This window comes from Prinia subflava, chromosome 13, assembly GCF_021018805.1.
Source record: "Prinia subflava isolate CZ2003 ecotype Zambia chromosome 13, Cam_Psub_1.2, whole genome shotgun sequence".
Classification (NCBI taxonomy): domain Eukaryota; kingdom Metazoa; phylum Chordata; class Aves; order Passeriformes; family Cisticolidae; genus Prinia; species Prinia subflava.
Window position 1 is genome coordinate 1,757,561 of NC_086259.1, and position 17,214 is coordinate 1,774,774.

At 46.5% G+C, this 17,214-nt stretch overlaps 1 protein-coding gene and 1 pseudogene across 1 annotated transcript in view; both read right to left on the bottom strand.

Moving 5' to 3' along the window:
* Positions 1-446: 446 nt before the first annotated feature.
* LOC134557803 (peroxisomal coenzyme A diphosphatase NUDT7-like) lies at positions 447-5,388 on the bottom strand (annotated as a pseudogene).
* A 4,210-nt stretch (positions 5,389-9,598) lies between these two features.
* LOC134557804 (hydrocephalus-inducing protein-like) overlaps positions 9,599-17,214 on the bottom strand; it is a 63,868-nt gene continuing 56,252 nt past the window's right edge. Inside the window, exons 57-60 of the mRNA XM_063411069.1 lie at positions 16,502-16,662; positions 15,914-16,014; positions 14,913-15,594; positions 9,599-14,120 (exon numbers count right to left, since the gene is read on the bottom strand). Coding sequence (XP_063267139.1) covers positions 13,958-14,120; positions 14,913-15,594; positions 15,914-16,014; positions 16,502-16,662 — 1,107 coding nt within the window. The 3' untranslated portion in view covers positions 9,599-13,957. The remainder of the gene's footprint in view (positions 14,121-14,912; positions 15,595-15,913; positions 16,015-16,501; positions 16,663-17,214) is intronic.

The window sequence follows — 17,214 nt, forward strand, 5'->3', positions numbered from 1 at the left end:
AAAGGGAATCCTAATCAGTTTTGTTTCTCCATCAGAGGAGAAACTGTATGGATCGCGTTGTCCACGTATGGCACATATAAGAGACAGACAAACCCCCAAAGGTTTTCATAGGTCAACTCAAATAGACACAAATTACATCAAGTACTATGATCTCATGATAGACAAGGCAAACTACAGAAAGCATCTCTGATCACACAGAATAAAGGCACTGAAACTGACAAGGAACTGAAATAGACCTTTTAAAGGTCTGTTTCACAGAAAATAATTGTGTGCTTCTGGCAACTCTTAAAAGAGATTAAAAATTGTATGAATCTAGTTAGGGATTGTCAACTTGAAGTTCCCAAGTCAGAAGAAATTCAAGTGTAGCTTTCAAAAAATAGGTACAAAGGAAATAAAAAGACCTCCTTTTTCCTCTTGCAAAACAAATGAATCGCCAGACCAAGTTGTCACAGATAACTCTTCTTTCTTTCATATATAGATGTATACAAATTAATGAAGTTATTCTCAGAGGACAAAATTAAGTTGTCAAGATCATAATCCACTTCCAAGGTAGGTCCCTCTTGAAAAATTACAAGAGCAAGAAATACAGCAAAGTGTGCAGTCAGTCCCTATATCTTCAATGACCTTTTACCTTCCTGGTCATCCTATGTAAAGCAGTGTATCCGAGTTAAGTAACCTGAGGAGGTTTTATAAGAGAAGGTCTTGTAATTTAAGGGCTTGACAAAGTATTCCAAAGGCACAACAAAAAACTCGCACACTTCATCTGGATTAAGAGTGGCGTGGAATGTATCCTTTATAAATCCTACAACTGGTGTCACCATGTTATTCATCTAAAAAGAGAAAAAAACTCTAATAAATAAGTAAATTCTAAGAAACCAACAAAACCCTCAACACCTATGTTTGTACCAAGTAAAAATGTTGATTATTTTTTGAAAAAATTCATTGTTACAAAATGACTACAAGAAGCCTATGAACTATTTTGAACTGCAATGCAATTTAGTCCCCTGTAGTGGTGCATGATTGATTTGATTGCCTTTTATGTATGTCTGCTGTTCAAATGGTTTGTTCTATGTACCCCCTGCTCCACTCCCTTGATGGTTTGCTCCTAAGTGACAGTTAGTTGTCAATCCTTTTCCCCTCCTTCTCTGAAGCCTCACTGTCATCTTGGGCCCTGCCTCAGGACTAGAAAGTTCTGTGAGGGGCGTGGAGTGATAGGCTAGGCCCAGAGGAGGCTCCTTCCTCCCTCCTGTGATTGGTTCTTGTATGTGTCAGTTACCTGTTTAACCACTCTCCATTGGTTTTTCCCTTCTCACCACCCACTGTACCACCCCCTAATAAAAGGGGTGTCCCAGAGCCAGATTTGGCTCAGTCCTTGGATGGTGAGGAGGCTCTTATCGGTCCTCCAATAAACTTCTTGGATTTACTCTGCTGACTCCTCCCTTCATTCCTCTGCCATTGTCTGCACCTGTCATTCCTGCCTTCAGTGACAGCCCATAGGAGCCAATACGCACAGGATCGGCTCGGCCTGCGAGTCTCGCCAGCCGTACCTACAGCTTGCTGCGGTGTCTGAGTGTCACGAGCCAAAGGATGGTCATGATGGTTCGTTTTGATTTCAAAGTGCAAAAAGAGGCAAGGAGAACTTAGTTCAAGTAAAATCAATTGTATCTTTATTCATACACACAATTATGCAATAGAAGAGAAGGGAAAGAAAGAGAGAGGGAGAGAGAAAAGACGAAAAGGGGGGTTACAGCTACCGACTAAACAGACAAGAGTCCTCGTGATGCTAGAAACCAAGACCACCTTCGCAGTCCTTGTAGCGCGCGCCAGTAGATCCATCTTGTCTGTCGAGGAGGCCTCAGAGAGTCTCCTCTCTGGAGGTGATTATTATAGTTCTTTTTCGAGGCAAAGGGCAACATGCCAGGAAGGGGGAGAGATCTCGTGGGCACTGCAGGTGTTCTCTCACAATGGAGGAGCGGTGTGCCCGAGCCTTCACAGCAGGTACGGTCGGTACAGAACAGCAAACACGGCCTCCGCAAACATGGCACAGGAGCCGTAACAATGTCCATTCTTCATCTCTGAGAAGGGCGTTTCGGTCTAAAGGGTGCACCTGCAGGGAGAGGCCCTGGATCCCACCTTAATCAGGCCAGAACTCCTGTGCTGTGGCCCAGGGTCTGTGGGGGTCTCAGCCTCTGATAGTCGTGAGGCAGACGAGGGATCTTCAGACCGACTCTTACACTGAGCTAGACCAGGCAGGCTTGGGACTTTGTCCTGAGAGGCACCTCAACAGCCCCCGCTAATGGCAAGTTATTGGCTTGAAGAATTTGAAATCATATTTTTGTATTTGTCAAAAATGATTTTACAAATACTCTCTTCATCTTGTATAATCGTATAGCAGTTAAAAAGGCTTGCCAGTGTGCTACAGAAGTAATAAAGCATGCATCCTTTCTCATGGGTCTTCCTTATTCACTTTTTAAAATTCTGATTTTAATCCAGATTTTCCATATCCTTCATCATATTTCTGTATCGTTTTCCCAGGATACAGGAATTGTCCAGAATATGGAAGTATTTTTCTATAGGTACAGAAATACCATTGCAATATATTTAGCGATAAAATATAACACTTTTTAGAACACCTTATTTATGGACATTTTAATTTGAAATGTAATCCCTTCTTCCATAAGAAGGCAAAATCTACTGAAATCATAGTTTGCATCAACGGAACATCAAAATTCTTTAGGCTACATTGCTAATTCTATTTATTCACACCAACAAAGACCAACTGTTCTGTAGAAAGGAGGAAGAGCAAAACAGTGTTTGTGACATTTGATTCAAGTCTGGAAAGACTCCATCCAAGTCAGAAGCACCTGGAATGTATCTATTGAGGAGACAAAGGATCGTCTGACATGTACAATATTCGTGGTCCAAACCTCACATCATTTCTCCTACTGACTGAGGTAATTGGCTGGAAAACAGGGAAAATTTGATCCTTTTTACACACTGCCTCTGAACCTAATGTGGTTTTAAGGTTAACTGTACAGAAAATACAATTTAAGAAGTTATAAAAAGCTTTTTGTAATAGAGTTTCAAAAGTAGTTCTTTCCTTTTTTAATGGGGAGAGGTTATTGCTAACAGATAGAAAAACAGGAGGCATAGTAATAAACTGTTACCTGGTAAACAAATAGTCTTCAGAAACAGCAATTCCTCTGTTCTGTGGGAAAACTGATCCTATGTAATCCTGAACACTGCTATTGCAATTGAGAAGCTGTTAATTTACAAATGGTGACCTGCACTCCAAAGACACCTCTGGGAGTCTCCCTGTGAGAGGTCCCTACACAACCCTGGTGCACATCCCCTCTGGTGGTCCCTCTCCGTCTGCCCAGCCCTGGAGTCAGCAGACACTGAACGAGACACCTGTGAGGCTACAGCAGCCTGCTGGGACCCTGCCTGGGAGAGTGAGCTCTGCACAGCTCCAGGGATGGAGATTATACAGCCTGTCAGGAACATCTGCTCCAGTTTTGGGCTGACCTCATGGTGAAGAGGATTCTTTTCTTGCATCTCTTCAAAATGTCCATGTTGCTGCTGAGTCCATTGCCTCAAGAAGAGTTCTGGTATCGTCCTCTCTACGACCACCCAGGAGAAGAAAGCAGCCAAATCCCTGGTACCTTTTAAGCTGAGCAAGCGCACCTCTCTCAGCCTCTCTGCTCAGCATCCACTCACTGCAGCCCCATGACTGTGCTCGTGGCCCTCTGCCAAACTCTCGCCAGCGCAGCACTGTCTGTGTGGTGCTCCAGAGCGTCACTAACTGGTGCCCCAAAGCTGGTCTCACAAATACCACAGAGCAAGAGCCCTTCCCCTGGGCTCTGCTGCACACATGGGCTGCGCACTTGGAGAAGCGGCGCCTCTTGGCAGTTCCAGGTTTGAAAAGGTCACCGCCAACCTCGCAAAATAAAACTACCCAAACTTACTTTGTAATGATATGGTGACTTTAGCAATTGTAGGCATCAGCCCACAGATGACTTCCACCTTCTCTGGCTGAAGACCCACTTCAGCTTCTTGAAGAGCAGTGTCAGTATCACTTATATCAGTGGTTTCTTACCTCCTGGAAAACACGCTTCCCCTGGTGATCTTCTCAGCTAGAGTGTAAAGGAGTACTACTGTTAAATATAACAAGGTTTATGTTTTTTACTGGATCCACACGGATGCATGCTGGTATGGCAGCATCCCTTTATGTTTATCCATCTAGCCAAAGGAGCTGGAAATGGTGGTTAAGGTTTCTGCAGACCAGAAGAAACGTGCCTTAGCAAGAATAGCTATCTAAGAAAATGCTGAGCCTGTCCCCTGCTAATCCATAAACACTTGCTATCACAAATACACTACACCTGTACAGCGGTGTGTAATTCATGCTGGAACTTCTGCTTTAGTGTGTCAAAGTTTACATTTTGCATCACCTCATTTGTGTAAATGACTGACAGATTAATCCAGACAGACAACTTGTAGAGCAAGATTAAAATACTCTAAGAGCAAAAACTTCTGAAAGACACAATTAAATAAAGTACCAGTGAGAGAGAAAATAACATTTTGCTTCGGCCGAAAAAGGTTATGGACCAAAAGAATGAAAATGGTTGGTTCTATTTCCTATTTGTTGTTATCTATGGTTGGGATGTGTTTTGTTTAATCTGTTGGATGTCGTTGAGAACTGGGAGAGGGGCAGGGTTGAAGACATGACCAAAACAAGGAAGAAGGATGAGAAGGGAAGGGACAGAAGAGTTGGCGGTCAGGACAGAGCATAAGTTCCTGAGTACCTATTCAATGGGCAAAGGGACAGGGACCACCCCCAGCCACAAAAAGGTATAAAAGATGGCCATTTTCTGGCGTTTGTGTGCCGGCATGTTCCTGGCACACAAACACCAGAATCAAAGGAGTGTAAAAACACCTGGCCATGCCCTTGAGACCAAGGGGCGGGACTGGGGGTCTGCAGATGCCGGGAGGGCGCACAGCGCTGCTTTCCCGGGAAGGATGGCGCCGCTCGGAGCCCCCCGGTACCTGCATGGACCGCACGGTGAGCAGCAGGTGCAGCCGCCCGCCCCGCACCACGAGCAGCAGCAGCACGGCGGCTCTGGGCAGCGGCAAGCGGGAGAACCTGTCCCCCACATCGAACTGCCTCAGGCGGTGCTGGGCCTCCTCCAGGACCCCCAGCCCAGGAGCGGGCAGAGCGGAGCACCGGCACCCACCCACCGGCACTGGCACCACTGTGCCACAGCTCCCAGGCAGGGACAGCGAGCAGGGCTTGGCAGCTCTTCCTCCCGCTCCACCGCCATCTCCGGCACCGTCACCAGCTGCACCCTGCTGGGCCCCCTTGTGTGCAGTGGCTCCCATCAGCAGTTCCATCTGTGCTTGCTCAGACGAAGTAAACCTCAGATCATAACTGTGGCAACAAAGATTACCTTCCTTGATATCCATAGCTGCTTCCCAAGTTCTGTGCACTAGAACAGCACACTGTAGGGATATGGGGGTGAAGCATAGAGGCCGTGACACTCCATCCAACAGTTTCCAGATTCTTAGAACATAATTTCCTATTCCTCTTTTGTCAAGGTCTGGTATGACTTATATTCCCACTGCTCAACAGCAGAGCAAAAGTCTCTCTGATGGCAAATACAGAGGTCAATCCAATCTTGTCCTTGAGTGTTGACTATTAAATCATCTTTTGAAGATTAAAGGGTCACCTCCTTGTACCACTGTCCAAGTTTGGGGAGGAGCTTCTACTGGTCCTTTGACTTGAGAGGCATGAGATCACTCATTTTCTGCAGTCCTGGTAACTGTTTCAGTTGCTAAAAGTACCTGAAAGGGACCTTCCCATGCTGGTGTAAAGGTAAAGAACCAAATCTCCTGGTTTTACCTGGTGTATATGAAAGTCTAGAGGTGATGTAACAAAAGGGTAACAACCCTTTTCTTCTAAGATCTAGAAGCCTGCAAATAATTTCTGATATGTAAGTCATTAGTTTCAGCCAACTCCTCCTCCCTTCCCAGATAACATAACCCAAATAACATTTTGTAGGGAGAAACATAGGGTCCTTTCTTGGAGCAATTCTGACACGGAATAATGCTAATCTGGTTTCAATCATTAACTTGGTAATATGGTTCTTAAAGATAACATTCAGTCTCTTCACACATCCAGAGCTTTGAGGGTGCCACAGGGTATGAAATTTCCAATTTATGTCTAATACAAGCCATATAGAATGAAAAATTTTTGAAGTAAAGTGTGTTCCCTTATCTGAGTTTATTCTTTCAATTATCCCATATCTGGGAATGATTTGTTCTAATAGTATCTGTAAGTGCGGGGAAATGGGCCACCTCAGGATGGAGTGTGCTAAGGACTTTTTGCAGAAACACCTCTCCTCTGACTGTCACTACTCTGCATGCTTGGACTGTAAAGAACATTTTAAACACTGTCCCCAGTTGCATTATCACCAGCAGGTACAGTATCAACCCCCTCACTAACAGCAGCAAACAACTTCCAGCAAAGCACAGGAACGCCCCCGCCCGATGACACCAAATGCCAAGCCGTTTTATCCCTCTTTTCCAACAATCTTGGAGCATTGAAGAACAAAAAATCATCTTTGATGACTCCAACACTGAGGAACAGCGCAGGCTCTCCAGGGCCTACCCACAGGTTCAGTTAGGGACAAGGAGAACCCTGGTAAGTGACCTTTCCATAGATGTTGACGACAAAGTAGAGTAGCGTATTCCAGCTGGTAAATATGGACCTCATGACGGACCAAGAGACATTTTAATCATAGGAGATGCTACTAATGGACCAGACGGGTTACAGGTAATCCCAGAAATACAAACTGGGAGACCATGGCAAGAGATTACTGTGAATGTATCGTATATAGCCCCACCCTGGTGTTTGACTTGTGGCACACATATTGCCCAAGCTTTTCTCGTGCCCTTCCGGACTGATGTCTTGCCAGAAAATCCCAAGTTTTTTTGGGTAGAGATGTCAGGCGAAGACGGACCTATTATGGAGTGTGGTTTGTCTAACAAAGGTATCAAAGTCTCTCTTCCAGGCGAGGCAGACACTGGGTTGCATGTCACCATTGTGGCCCACTCCAAGTGGCCACAAGGCTGGGAACTTGTGGCAGTCAATGGAGTCATCTCTGGGACTGGAGGAGCTGGAGCAAAAGGTCAATTGTTATTGAAAGCCCTGACAGTCAGGTGCTTTTACCCTTCTGTGGTAAAAGCACCTGTCATTTTATGGGAGAGAGATCTATTGTCGCAATGGGCAGCCAGACTACAAATCCCTTCACCACCACAGGATTTTTAGCTGGGGCCGCTGTTGAGCGCCTCACTCAGCCTCTTAAATGGAAATCTGATGATCCCATTTATGTACAACAGTGGCCCTTACCAGAGGACAAATAACAGGCTCTAGAATCACTGGTGGAGGAGCAATTAGCCAAGGATCACATCGTACCCTAGCCCTCAGAACATCCCTGTTTTTGTGATTCGCAAACCAGGCAAAGACAAGTGGAGGCTCCTACAAGATCTCAGGAAAGTAAATGCAATTCTGGAGGATATGGGCTCATTGCAGCCTGGCCTACCCTCACCTTCAGTGCTCCCGAGAGATTGGAATTTGGCAGTCATTGATATTAAGGATTGTATCTTTAATATCCCCCTCCATCCTAGAGATGCTCCAAAACGTGCATTTTCAGTGCCATCTATTAATAGACAAGCCCCCCTGAAATGGTGTCAATAGCAAGTCCTTCCCCAAGGGCTCAAATGCTCCCCAGCTATTTGCCAGATGTATGTTGCTCGTATTCTCTCATCCATTTGAGAAAAATTTCCTGATGCCATAGTTTTCCACTACATGGATGATATCTTAATTTGTGTTGAGACTGATGATTATCTAGAGACTGTCCTTGAAAAGACTATCAAAGCCATTGAAGGAGCAGGATTTGAAATTGCAACGGAGAAGATTCAGCGCACCTGCCCACGGACCTACCCTGGACTCCAGGTAGGTAAATGGATGATCGCACCCCAGCATCTCACCATCAAGGACAATCCTAGGACCCTGAGGGTCCTTCAACAGCTCTGCAGCAGCATAAACTGGGTGTGTAACCTAATAGGGACTACGACTGAAGACCTTGCACCTCTTTTCAACCTCCTGAAAGGCCCTGATGACCTCACTTCCCTATGAACCATCACACCGCAGGCCCAGGAAGTGATCCGAAAGGTATCGGAGGCATCCAAAAAACAAGCCTACCATGTTGATTCTGCTCTGCCTTTCCAATTCATCATTTTGGGTAAGACACACAAATTTCATGCACTCATTTTTCAGTGGGACTGCACTCTAGAGGATCAGCTCCTAGTCATACAGTGGGTGCTCCAATCACATAAACCAAACAAAACTATCACTACACCTCAGGAGCTTATAGCTCAGCTCATCATTAGGGCCAGAGCTCGCCTCAGAACCCTAGAGGGGCATGCATGTATCATCCTGTAACATTAAACTATCTAGAACCTGTGCTCCAAACCAACTAACACCTCCATGTTGTGGTGTTTTATGATGTGAGAGTTCATTCCTGTTAATGGTTTTTTCCCTGGGCACCCCCCTTCCCAGGTTTGGGTCTGTCCTCCCTTCCCCCTCTTCCCAGACCCCCAGAACTTTCTACATCCCCTCCCCAGAGCGCTGTCCATCAGTGAAAGGGGGTTTTCCCTCCTCAGGGGAATTCCAGAAGAGAGCGTTGAGTGAATGGCAGATTTAAAGGATGCCCTTCATCTTTTGGAGGGTATTGACTAGCCAGGTGTCCTTCTTCCCTTGAGACCCGCCCCCCTTTCCTACCTGATTGCTGAGTTTCCTGCCCCTTCCTGTCTCCCCTCCCCCTGATAAAACTGACAGGAATGGCGTGGCCTGGTGTTCTGCGGGGACAGTTTGACTGATTCAAAGCCCATGCTGAGGCTCAAATAAACTCTGGACTAAGAAACCCCCTCACAGATCTGGCTTCTCTTTCTTCACCTTGTCCAGTCTCTCAGGCAAGTAAACATCAAGGAAAAAGCACTCCCTTTTCCTCGGCTTCTTCATAAGCCTACCTCCGCCAGCCGCTGTTCCCGGTCTGGGACAAGTCGGGACTTGAACTAACACATGGTCCGAGTGTTGCTGCTCTCAGCCACTGAGCCAAGAGAGGTATCTCTATAAGCAACTGCAGCAGCTGTCTCTCTGTGGTATCAGCTGGGGACCCAGCAGCCCGAAGGAGTCCCGTTCCGTTTTGCGGACCAGCAACTCCGCACCTCCAGTTTGCCCTTGACAGCTACCCCAGTCAAATCTGTATTCATCCACCAAAACATAAACTATTTAAGACTGAATTTAATTTAGTCCCAAATTTATGGAAAAGCAGAGGTCCTCTTAAGGCACTGACTGTGTTTACTGATGGTTCAGGGAGATCCCACAAGTCCATTATGATTTGGAAAAATACTGACACTCAGGAGTGGGAATCTCATGTCCAGATCATTCAGTGATCTCCACAAAATGCAGAATTAGCAGCTGTTATAAATGCCAATAAAATATTCCAATTAAAATAATAATTTGGTTTATTAACAAAGATCGAATTACAGAATTTTGGTAAACCCACCAACAGCGGAGATACTTGACAGTCTTTTTCCTGGGAAAATGCCAAGGGTGAACCTTGAGACACAGAACCTGGCTGTCTGCTGTCTCCCCCTAGGTTCACAAATTTGCCCGCTTTGGGGCTTAGTTTTTATACATTTTATTCTGCCCTTGGCAATATTTCCTCATTTTCCCCTTTGTGTCCTAGCTAGCTATTCAAATCCAAGGGTGTCTCCGGCTAGGCTGAAAAGAATTCTTTCTCTCAGTTCATATGTTAATGTCCAGTTTCTATAGATCCTCATGGCTGATTAATGGTCCAAGATATGGATGATGATGCTTGATGTTCGGTGAGGGTGTAGTCTGGTGCTGTTGATGGTCCTGCCGCCTTATCTTGATGGGTCTCCTCCCAGTGCTCGAGCAGACAGCCGGTTTTCCATAAACCTTTTGTCTATTTCTGAATGTGAGCTTCTGGGGTGGTGCCTGCCTTTTCATAATTTGGTTTAACAAAATGTTACAAGGTGTCCTGAAACTTACATTTTCATACAACACACACATATATATACAGTTTTATAGTTTTCAATAAATTTCAGTAACTATAAGAACATGAATTAACATTCTACATTTTTCACACAGCTGTTGTCAGAGCCTTTGAAAAGTTCAAACAACCTCTAGATATAGTTACTGATTTGGACTATGTTTCCAGGATAGTTGAGAGGGCAGAACATTCCCTATTAAAGGAAGTGGCAAATCTAGCTTTATACAGCTTGCTCTCAAAGCTAGTATTCCTCCTCTCCCACCAGGAGCAACCATATCACATTATGCATGTGATAATGTCCGTCACACACTGACCTCTCCGGACCCATTACAGAAGGCAGCTGGAGAGCTAACGCTTTAGCTATGGCAGTATGAGTTACCCTACCAGATATCTTTAATCAGGCTAAACTGAGTCATCAGTTCCTTTATCAAAATGTACCAGCCCTAGTCTGGATATTCAAAATCACTAGAGAACAGGTAAGAGCAATAGTGGGTTCCTGTCCCAACTGCCAGGATTGTGCCTTGCCATCCATGGGGGCTGGGGTTAACCGTCGTGGCCTCGAGAGTTCACAGTTGTGGCAGACAGATGTCACACATTATGCACCCTTTGGGAGACTGATATACATTCGCATGTCCATAGATACATTTTCTGGGGCTATATTTGCATCAGCACACTCAGGAGAAAAGACAAAAGATGTCATCCGACACTTCCTCCAGGCATTTTCCACCCTAGGTGTTCCCCAAGCCCAGCTAATGGTCCTGCTTATGGCTCAAAAATTTTCAAACAGTTCCTAAGTCATTCAGGGGTGAAACATGACACAGGAATACCCCACTCCTCAACAGGGCTCACCACACTCTCAAGAGAGTCCTTGATCAGCAGCATGGGGGCGTTGAAATGCTATGAAATGTAGAAAAATTATGCAAGGCTCTTTATGTTATCAATTTTCTTAATAATTAATTCACGGAGCCAACCCCCCCCCCCTCAGGCACTTCTTCAACACAAGCAGAGCTCAGCTCTCAGAGAAACCCCCTGTGCTGATCAAAGATCCCGAATCCAAGCAGATAATGGGTCCATTCCAATTAATAACTTGGAGAGGATATGCTTGCGTGTCCACAGACTCTGGGCCAAGGTGGATTCCAGGCAGCAAAGTCAAGCCATACATTGAACCGCTAAAGGTTGCACCCACAGACACTTCTCCGCAACCTCAGAGACAGAAAGGAGATCAAGCCCGGGAGGCGTGGAGTAGAAGAAGGAAAAGGAATATAAACACAGATGTTCGCTGCAGAAAAAGACAACCCTCCAGTACCTCAAGAGACTGTAAAATTCTCTGATGAACTTCATCCCCGAATAGTGTTGCACTGTTACTTTTTTTTGTTAATCTTACTGCTACCTCTCTGTTGGCTGCTGCACTGCTATCCCCTCTTATTTTCCCATACCCTTTCTACACAGTACATACTGAGTGGTTAGGATGGAAGGTACGAGGGGCTGTTAAGATTATATAAGTCTAAAATTTCATTTTTTCAAACTCACAGATCAACTCATCATCTACAAGAATCCTGCCATGTCTCCTGCGGCAGGGAGTCCCTATCTTCTCCAAGTAGGACTTTGGATGCTCCTCACCCTTCCATCAGCTAATGCATGGATTGTTCCTCAGGCCAACCAGAACATCTGGGTCACACTAGCCAAGACTTTACAACAAGATAACCTATGTAGGAGATCCACAGAGAGCTGCGACGTAGACGAGATACCTCTGGAAACAAAGCATCTCTGTGAACACGTGGTTTATTGTGGGTGCAGGGACACTGCTTGGAGCTGCTAGGCACAGGTAGAAGCAGGCAAGGAAAAGAGAGAGCAAGTTCTTGTTGCAGTACAATAAATCTCCTTCTGTGTTGAATATTCTGATTTACACTAGCCAATCCAGTGCAAGATACAGATCTTACAGCATTTACATACAGCCTATAGGATTAGCATTCCACCTTTGGCAAGCAAGAGGGTCTTGTTTAATCAAGGTAGATTGCCCCCAGCTAGCCATACCATTGTTCACTAGCTGAGGGCTTGGTATCCTACACTTCAAAACTTGCCTTCATTTCTATCTCACTTGTAGGTTTCATATTCCCAAAATCTAAGCAGCCATATTTAAAAGGTTTTTCTGTTTCATTCTTCCCAACAAACCTGTGCCTGTCCATGGGCAGCATGGACAACCGCCTGTCAACGTGCCTTGTAGAGGTCCCCTTAGCAGCCAATGAATACCCATATGCAGATAAGAAACCCAGTCTGGTAGAGGTTTGGGATGAGTGGACATGGACCTTAGCCCAAGCACCAGAGAAACCCCAAGAATTGGAGCTGTTAAGGGTTTTCCAAGGCTCATTACTGCATTCAGTTTCAGTATCAACCTCCCAACGAAATCTTGACCTGTCTTGACTTTATTAGGTCTGCCCATAGAAAGGATGTAACCCCATTTGATAAAAACTATCCCCCCTAAATTGGTGCAGTTACACCAGTCTTAAACTTTCCTTGTCTATACTCCATCCCAAAGTGTTGCCTTGGGGAGTGTTCCTTATCTGTGGAAACCAAGTATGGGCTGGAATCGCCTCACGCCTTCAAAGAGGTCCCTGTAGCCTTGGCCAGCTTACTGTCCTCACCCCCAACATAACCTTACTTCAGAATGGAAACAGAAAAGGAAATTGGAACGCCAAAAGAGATCATACACTAAGTTTGATGAAAATTGTGATAGCCAAGTTTATACTTGGAATAAAGGACAGAGTCGTGATCTCACTGACTTTACCTTGGGTGGCCACAGCTAAGGCTCTCGGTGAGCTTTGTCACCTGGATGCTGGCTTAGTAAGCAGGCAAACACTACCTCCTCTGTACTCAGGGACCTGCTTAGTGACACTGAGATTACTAGGCATGCAACGCTACAAAATCAGGCAGCGTGTGTGGATATGTGAGCTTTACTGCTTTGCCTGAGTTTTCCCAAGCGGTCTTTCCCACCAGAGAGGCTTATTGGAGTCTAGGCTTCAGCTCCACTCCTAAAAAGCACGATGCTATAAGCTTCTTAGCCACTTTGGAAGTAGTTAGAGTTGGGCTAGGAAGGGCTTCTACCCCATGGGTGAGGTAATCAGCTATTACAAGAAGATATTTCCTTCTGTTTTGGGGAACTCAGTGTAATCCATTTGCATATTTTGAAAGGGCCTAAGGGCTAGGGCTCTTCCCTAACTAGGGCGTTTTCTCATCACTTTCTTATCTATCTTTTAACAAATGGATCATTGTTCAGTCACAATTTGCCTACTGTATAGACTGCCTCACAGCAGTAAGTTCTTAAGAAGTGATCACACAGTGCTTGAGTTCTCCAGTGTATTCCTTGGTGTAACTTAATTAGAATTTATCTAGCAATTGATTTATTCATTATTTGCCTCCCTTCCCTGCCCAGCTGTGATTGGAACAACACCAAAGGCAAAGTGCCTGCAGCTGAGAGAAGGCTGTGGTTAGGTATCTGGTTCTGTTTGTTGTTGCTGCCAGTGTTGTTTGTTTGCCTTGTTCTGCATACTAGTAAAGAACTGTTACTCCTTTTCCCCCATCTTTGCCTGAAAGCCCCTTAATTTCATAGTTGTAATAATTTGGAGAGAAGGGGGTCACATTCTCCATTCCAGAAAGGTCCCCCAGACACCTGTCTTTCCAACCAAGACAAGCTGACAATTAACAATGTATTGCCAACTGTTTAATAACAATTAACAATTAGTTAACTATTAATGGAGACCATCAGCAGCAGAAGACACAATGTTGGTGGCTCCTGCCGGATGCTCCAGCTGCCACAAACGCTGTCACTTAGATGTTTGTTTCCAGTGCACTTGCTTCTTGGGTCTCTGGTCTTTCTGTGTCTGCTGTAACCCAGAGTGTTTCGGTTTACCAAGACTCTTCTGCTCCTGGGCTGTGCCTTTCACAATCACCTGCACCTTCTTCTGAGTTGGCTTCAGGTTAGGAATCCTAGGAAGAAAGGGACTGGGATTAGCTGGACCAGCAATTCCAGCCAGCTGCTTTTCTGTGTCCCTGCAGAGCACACAGCGTTGCATCCTCTCTCTGTGCAAGCAGCAAATTAAACAACTGCACTCGCTGCTTGGAGGCTGCAGAGGTGCAAGGGCAGGAACATGACCAGTTAAGTGCCTGGGGACCATCTACAGCACATGGGATTCCATGTGGAGAAGCAGGCCTTGCTTGTCCCAAAAGGAAGCAGAGCTCGGTCCAGGGTGGTCCCTGGATCTCTCCTTGCAGATTTTGCAACCCTCCAGGAGCTTCATGTTTCATACAGTGTCTTTTCCCAGTGTCTCCCTACCAAGGCCAGATGATGATCTTTCTGTGCTCCTGTGGGTGTTTCTGCTGCCTCTCTGGGGCTGCCTGTCTCCAGGCCCACCTCCCCAGCCCAGTCACAGGGACTGAAGGGAGTGTGGTAGGGGATGAACCAGGCTGTGCTTGGTGATGCCCAGCAGTAGGACAAGAGGTAATGGGCAGAACCTGAACAGAAAACTCCACCTGAACCCCAGGAAGAACTTCTTTCCTGTGCAGGTGACAGGTTGCCCAGAGAGGGTGTGGAGTGTCCCTCACTGCAATTATTCCATAGCTCTCTGGACACAATCCTGTGCCATGTGTGCTGGGATGACCCCACCTGAGCAGGGAAGTGGGACCAGTTGAGCTACTGTGATCCCTTCCAACCTCTCCCAGGCTGTGACTCAGTGATACCCATCAACAGCATGAGCTGGCAGGAGCGTAGAGGTTTCCCACCTGCACAGCAGGGTGCTCATGAACTTCCCCGCGCACTTCGGGGAGAACAGCACCTCAAAGGTCTGCGTCTGGCCAGGAGCGATGATGCCTAGGTAGGGTTTGATGAAGAACAGATCATGGAGGACATGTGGGAAGATTTCCAGGGAGGAACTGACACGCTGCAGGGAGAGCTGCTTTTCCTTCAAGTGGCGTGGCTTCTTGGAATGGTCCTGCTGCTTGGGCTGTTCCTGCCACTGCTGCTGAGAGAGGTGTCGTTCCTTGGAGCGGTGCCACTTGGAATGCTTCTTGGAATGCTCCTTGGAACACTTCTTCTGCTTGGAATACAGCTGCTCCTCCTCAGAAAGCTGGTTCTCACTAAGCTGCTCCTCAGAAAGCTGCTCCTCACTAAGCTTCTTCTCTAAAGGCTGCTTCTCAGAAAGCACCTCTGCCACAATACGCTGTATTTCCTCAGGAAAGTCGTCCTCATAAAGTGTTTCCTCCATAGAAGGCTCCTTCTCATAAAGCCGCTGCCATTCAGAAGGCTGCTGCTGTTTGGAATCCTGCTGCTGCTGGGAATCCTGCTGCTGCTGCTGCTTGGCAAGCTGCTGCAGCCGCTGCAGCTCAGAAGGATGATCCTGCTCCCACCAGAAACGACGCAGCAGCTCGTTGCGATGCCTTACAGTAGCAGAGGAGAGGAACCGACCTGCAGAGAGGAAGAGGACATCTTTCAAAGACAAAATCCTGTGTTACCAGCAACTCTGCTTCCTGCTGCAGGTTGGAAGGTGGAAGAGAGCTGGGATGCACTTGGAGCATCTCTGGCCAAGTACTTTCAGCAGGAAATAGAGCGTCTGGGAACAGGGTCTCTGCCTGCAGCACACGCTCCTGTGCCAAATGCAGAGGGGGGCAACATGGACTCCAACAACAATGGACATGTGGACAAGGATGAAAAACCAATTCATGTTTTGGATTGAAGTGGTGGGGTCTTCTCCCAGGCTCTCAGTTACCAAGTGAAATGCCCTTACACATCAGAGCGGTTGAGTATGGCTTCTTCACTGCTTCACTATCTGCAGCTTTCTCCCAGGAGTATTCCAGGGGTACCTGCCCTGTGTTGTGCATCCTGAAACTGAAAAGCAAGGAGGAATAAAAAAAAAACCCCATACATATAAAGCAAATAGTACAGTAACATTGCCTGATGGAGTTCTGGTACCACTTTCTTCTGAGGAGCACCTTCCCCAGGCAACCCTGCCATGCTCAGACCGCTGTCCTACATGGCCCAAAAAAGTATTTCCAAGTCTGGAAGTTTAAGAGGAAAGGGCCAACATGGTGCCCAGGACACTGAAGCTAAGGGACTTTGCCCTGGACTTTAGGTCTTGGTTTGACTGCAAACTTATTTTTGAGGAGGTGAGGACAGGGGACATGCAGTGAAAGCCAACCCATGGCTGTCCTCAGCAGAAAGGTCTGGCGGTACTGAACCTCTCGTGACCACCATCTCCTGCTTGGCTTTGCGTGCACGTAAATGGGCCTGTGCTGCTTTAGGCTGGGGTAGAGTTCTGGAAGCAGGCACTGCATCAGCCCCGCTCGCAGGGCCCTGCCTGGCCTCCAGCACTCACGTGGCTGTGCTTGTCTGGAAGGGCAGGATGTCCTTGAGCTGAACCACAATTGTGCTCAGTTCGAACTCGGTGTAGGCAATAACAGCACTGAGGTACACCTTGGCCTCCCGGCTGCTGTCCTCCACCACGGTGTGAGCCGGTTCCGGGACCGGCTCCACCACCTGCAAACAGAGGAGGGAAGAGTCACTGAGCAGAGCCCAGAAAGTCAGGCTGAGAAGGGAAACTTCTGGCCTCCAAGATCAGCCTCCCAGAGGGACTAGAAAGGACCATTCACTTTTACTTCCCTGGAAAGATGACAGAATTGGGACTATTCTGCTACAGTAGTTGTTTCTACCCACTGGTCAAAGCAGTCACTGCCACAGCTGTTAATATACCCATTCAGACTATAGCTACATTCCAGTCCCTGTACTTCAGCCTTGTAGAGGGACTTTTTTCCTGGTCCCCTATAAATTCAGCAGGTCTCAAAATTAGCGTTAAGTTCCCCTGCTGGAGCTCTGTGCATGGAGAATCCCAAGACTGAAGAGTTCTAGAAAGTATGTTATTCTTCTTGTCTTAGGAGAAAGTGCTCTCCAGATGTCATGTGTGGAGCAACAGCCACATTGCTGGGAGCTGGAGACAGGCATTTTGGGATGTGAAACACCTCACTAGGAAAGTCTCCAACTGCAGTTATTCTGATAGAAAAGAGGATGGTTTAGAGTCCTTAAAATGGTCCA